Genomic DNA, 5,086 nt, shown 5'->3' on the forward strand with positions numbered 1-5,086 from the left:
ATATTATATATATATATATATATATGCGTGTATGCATACATTCATAGGGATAATGCTACATAATGCACGTGCATCGTCCTGCTTGATAAGAGGTGAAGCCTACAAATTCACGAGCACAAAGATAAAGAAACTAAAAGAAAACAATAAAGAAGAAAAAGGAGAATAAGAAAAACGAAGAAGAAGGGTGTGTTGGTTGTACCGGCTGTGCCATGATAAGACGTAGATTGGCTGGGTTGGCTTGTATCTGGGAAACGAGGGCGACAAGTTTCTGAATATATTCAGGATCTTCTTTGCTGTATTTTTGTAGCTTAGGATGACCCCGTACAGCATTTGTTACGGCCATCATAGCCTGTAAATCTCTCATTGATGCCTCACTCTGTTGTACCTCTGCTAGTGCAGCCTTTAGCGACGCATTCTCTGGGTCTATAGATAGACCCTTCTTATATGTTGCTTCTGCCTCACGCAAGCGTCCTAAATTAAATTCAGCAAGACCTTTGCGCGAATAACCCTAAATAATAAACATAACAAGATACAAAAAGAGATACAATTCATGATGCTGTATGGTGAGCAGAAATGCACCTTCCTTCCTGTCTACGCATGTGTAACACCGGCAGATAATGATGGTCTTATATAATAATACAGACGTGTGTGTTACAGGCCAAGAGTTAACGTGTGAATAAACAAGAGACACCAAGGAATTGATTATTCAGTAAGGGAAAATAGGATTAGGTGGTCTGTTTGCTGTTCCTTACCTTAGCCCAGTCGGGCTTCAGCTTGACGCATGTTTCTGCGTCCTTTAGTGCTTGTTCAAAGTTTTTAAGACTGGCGTAGGCGCCGGATCTGTTTGAGTAAAGAACGGCATCTGAGGGACTTAATTCAATTGCTTTAGAGAAGTGCTTCACTGCCAACTCGAAGTCACCCTTCTGAAATGCTGCATTTCCCTTCGCCTTCTCCTCCTGAGCTTGTTCTGCACCGGTAGCCATCGTTAGCAGACGTGCAGCAACACTTCAAAGATACACCAAATAGTACTGAAATTGATGAAACAAAGACGAATGGATCTAATCCCGTAGAAGAAACCAACGGAATAGTGCGGAGAAGCCCCACTACCTGCGCAACAACCGCCTCTCGTGCAGATCAGCTTCGCACAAACTTCACCCGCCAGCAATCTGACGAATAAAGGAAAAGTAAATAACCACTCTTAAAAAGTATAATTTTATATACCACACACAATGGGCAATTTCTATTCACCAGCCCCACGTGTTCTGGCCCCTTGAAACCCCGTCGGCGGGCCCCGCTTGAGTTGCATGCATTTAGTCACTCGTTGAGAGCAAGTAACAAATTCAGATCTGGTGGTATATATAATTATTCTCATTTTGCATACAAATATCCATTGTATCGCTTGCTTACCATTTTTAGCAGAGTCATCGCAACGAGCCCGCCAGTCGGCGCGACGGGTGGACGGCTGGGCAGCATAGTCTATCTTAAGTTGTTCCGTTAACTTCTATTTCTATTCATGCATATGGGTACTGATGGTCAAGGAAATGTCTCACAAATATCCTACTGCGTTTGTGAATGCATCAGGAGGCACCATAGGTATGCTTGTATGTGATGGTGCTGCACGTGCAGCCCCCGATAAAAACGTACTAAGCAGCTAGCAAGTGGTCTTGGCACTAATGACAAGCCGCCTCCACTCCTCCAAATCCGCAGACGTTTGCCCCACTGTTGTTAGGAGGGCTGGAGAGTACGGGGAGGTCAGCTACTCTACTCTAAGAAGTATCGTGTATCTCTGACGGCAGCGCACGACGGTTTTAGGCTGATATCGGGGAATCTTACTAAACTTCACAGCTCAACATGGTTTAAACATGCATAGATGAGCAGCAAGTGTTAGCCATTACTACTGCAAACCTTGCTGACAAACACCGCATAGTGTTAGGAGAGCGCCTGACGACAGGCGACAAGATGAACACGCAATATCTTCGAGTTCTCTATAGACTATCTATCGGAGAAAGAACCCTTTCCTACTTCCCTAAAATTCCGATAGATAAAGCGATGAATAACAGTGGAGTTCCCTCTCTTCGCCGAACATACACAATATTCACGACCAACTCCACGCAAACAATTCACGATGAGAGCATTCACCGTTGCAAACAATGAATATATGATAACCGTTGTCGTGAGTTGTCAATATAATTACTTCTTGTTTCTATGGTGGCTTTCTTTTATTCCTAGAAACGCAAGAAGTGCTGCATTTGCTACGGGCATGCATGCCCTGCAGCAGACGGCGGAACTTGAGGGAGGACGGTGCTGCCTACGTAAAAGAAAAACAACTAATTTCTTAAATAACCGCCATAGACTTGAAGTATTCTTAATTGTCTTGTGATGACGATGTAGCAGTAAGTCTTAAGGGGTAATTATACATTGAAAAACAATGAAAAAGACAGGAAGGGTAACCGCAAGAACAGTGTATGGCTATGCAGTAGTGTACATTGCAAGAGAAGCCTAACAGTGTACTCGGTGCCTTTATAGCAGCAGTTTAACAACAAATGGTTTTCTTCTTCGCCTATTATTCATAAATTTTCTCTGTATAGATAGATAACCATGAGAGTCTAGTAGTGGTCTGCATGCAAGAAGAACACTTCTCCGTTGGCACCAACAGATGCTCCTCCCGTAACAACCGCAATGAAAAACTTTCTTTCTTTTAGCCCTACCACATCCTCATCCTTTAATTCGCTATTGGCTCCATCTAACAGTCTTAGTCTTCTTTCTTATCTAAGGATTAATGCTTGCTGCAGTACTGCCTGGATGCGCTTTCCTTATAAACAGTTACTATACTCCCCCATACTCCCCCTGCATAGTGGGCGTAGAGGCAGTAGCGCCTGTACGGGAGGAAGAGGAGGAGATTTGCCACTAGTTGCAACGCATCTCGCTGTTACCCAAGGTACAAGACAGCCTTATATGCATGCACTAGCAGGTCTCCTTTGTTGCATGCACAAACATTGCAATATGTTTGCTGAGTACGCCCTCTCGCTTGCTTATTGCTTACTAGGGCTGGGTTAGGGTTTATGTTACAACTTTATGTAGATGTAACAGGACTGATCAATGTACGGTTGATACTGTTGATACAGATGGGGAGGAACAAGAAAGAGAGGAAAGAACATTGACTGCTGTGCTAAGGACGCCTGTAGAGTAGGGAGCAACACAAGTATTTCTTATTGAATATTATTTTCTTTTATGTTTTTGTACTCTTATTCAGGTATAGAAGGTCCTCGCATAAGATCGACAACTCTTGTTCGGTACAGGTAGTCCGTGTAAGAATTTCTGCATGAGTTTGCCTTACTGTTGAATAAGGGCAAAGTTTGTATTTAAAGGATTAATAATATACTTAACTTATTTAATAACAATAAATAAAAAGAAATTGAATAATCCTCAATCAACCCCACACACAAGTGCATCAATCAATATAGACGCACGGTCTAGCCCAGGAAGGCTGGGGCGGTCTGCTGTGTCGAGGCCTTGTTCCTGTTGATTCGCTGGTGCAACTGTTGACGGTTCCTTTTCCTTCTTTCGTTTCTTTTATTTTTTTATGTATTTTGTTAGTTTGTATCATTATTATGTTAATTTAGTTCCTTTTCTGCTCTTTTTCCTGTTGGCCTCGTTGCCATCAGCTCCTCTCAGTCGATTCAGTTCCCTACAGGTACTACGGACTGCTGCTGCGCCGTGCAAGTCTGCTACTGCGGGATGCTGATCTGTCTATTTCTCTTTTTTATGAATTAAATAATTCTTTTTTAATGAAGAAAAGACAGTTAGGACGGCTGAGTTCGCAGTTGATCATAGGAAACAGTGGCCCCGCGAGTTACGACTACTGCTCCTGTGTGCTGTACTCTACCCTGTATTGCTTCTTATTGGTGTATTCATGATCGAGATCCATTCCTCTTTAAGTCACTGAATATAACACAACAATTCAACGCATGCAGAAGGTATTTATTGCCTTATTTCTCTCAATTCCTTTAGGCGGTGCCCCTCCCCTTCTCTCGCACGCCACGACGTCCGCCGCCTAGGAACAGATGAGGCACTGGCGTTCCTTGAATATAATTTGTTTGTTTTCTTTTATTAAAATAAAGGAGAAAGCTTGAGCTTTCTTTCATTTCTGGCTCAGCTGTCTGTACACCATGGTCAGCTCTCTACAGGTCCCCCACTACATTCCTCTTGCTGCTTGATCTTGATGCCCGATCCTTCTGTCCTTCTTCTGCAGCAATAACAGCAATTCATCTTTCTTTTTTTTTACGACTTTCTTCTTTTCTTTTCTTATTGGGTCTTATAAGTCTTATTAGACCCTTATTTATGCTTATTTCCTTAGACACCTGTATATACACCTATACAATAATATACTAGCAGCGGCGCCACCAACAGGCCCTATGGATTCGCCTACCCCTACTACTGCATGCAGCAGCAGCACGATGAATCGTCATAACGATGCATGCGCTACCTCTATACAGCACACTCTTGATGAATCTTTGGGGCTGGAACAGGAACCACGAACTCTGCAGCCTTTCAAGAGGCCTAGAGGGTCAGTTATTTCTTTTGTCTCGTGCTTGCGGTGTATATGCAGCTTTCCTCTACCTTTCCTATTAGGGTATTTTGGTGTATCTGCAACTTTTCTCTAGCTTTACTGTCTTTGGCGTGGGGTGTATAGGCAGCTTCCCTCTTGCTTGCCTATCTGGGTCTTGGGGTGTATATGCACCTTTCCTCTAGCTTGTCTGCATGTTTGTTGCCAATTGACGCCTGCAGCTGATTATGTGTATATACACATGAATGAGTGCCTTATGCTGCAGCAGCTGCATGCATGCATGCAGTGTCAGCATCAGCAGCAGTAACCTTTTCCTTGTATCTATATTTGCTGCTGCTGCTGCTGCTGCTGCTGCATGCAGGCGCCCTTGTCGCTCCCCCCAAGCTGAGGTGTACAGACACTCCATATTGAAGGCATTTGCTACAGAAGGAAATCTTCGCAATAAAATTCATATTTATAATACTATACAGAAAATTAATGACAATAATACAGGTATACTTAATTTATATATATATATAT

General features: G+C 42.9%; 1 protein-coding gene across 1 annotated transcript; it reads right to left on the minus strand.

The window, feature by feature from the left end:
• Positions 1-39: 39 nt before the first annotated feature.
• On the minus strand, positions 40-983 carry EMWEY_00056560 (hypothetical protein, conserved; the record flags this gene model as incomplete). Its single annotated transcript, XM_013480464.1, has 3 exons — positions 40-99; positions 200-508; positions 753-983. Coding segments are annotated over 3 exons (600 nt in total), but the record flags the coding sequence as incomplete, so codon positions are not given.
• Between the last annotated feature and the right edge of the window lie 4,103 nt (positions 984-5,086).

The sequence above is a fragment of the Eimeria maxima genome, genomic scaffold (genome assembly GCF_000499605.1).
Source record: "Eimeria maxima Weybridge genomic scaffold, Emw_scaff1954, whole genome shotgun sequence".
Lineage (NCBI taxonomy): Eukaryota > Apicomplexa > Conoidasida > Eucoccidiorida > Eimeriidae > Eimeria > Eimeria maxima.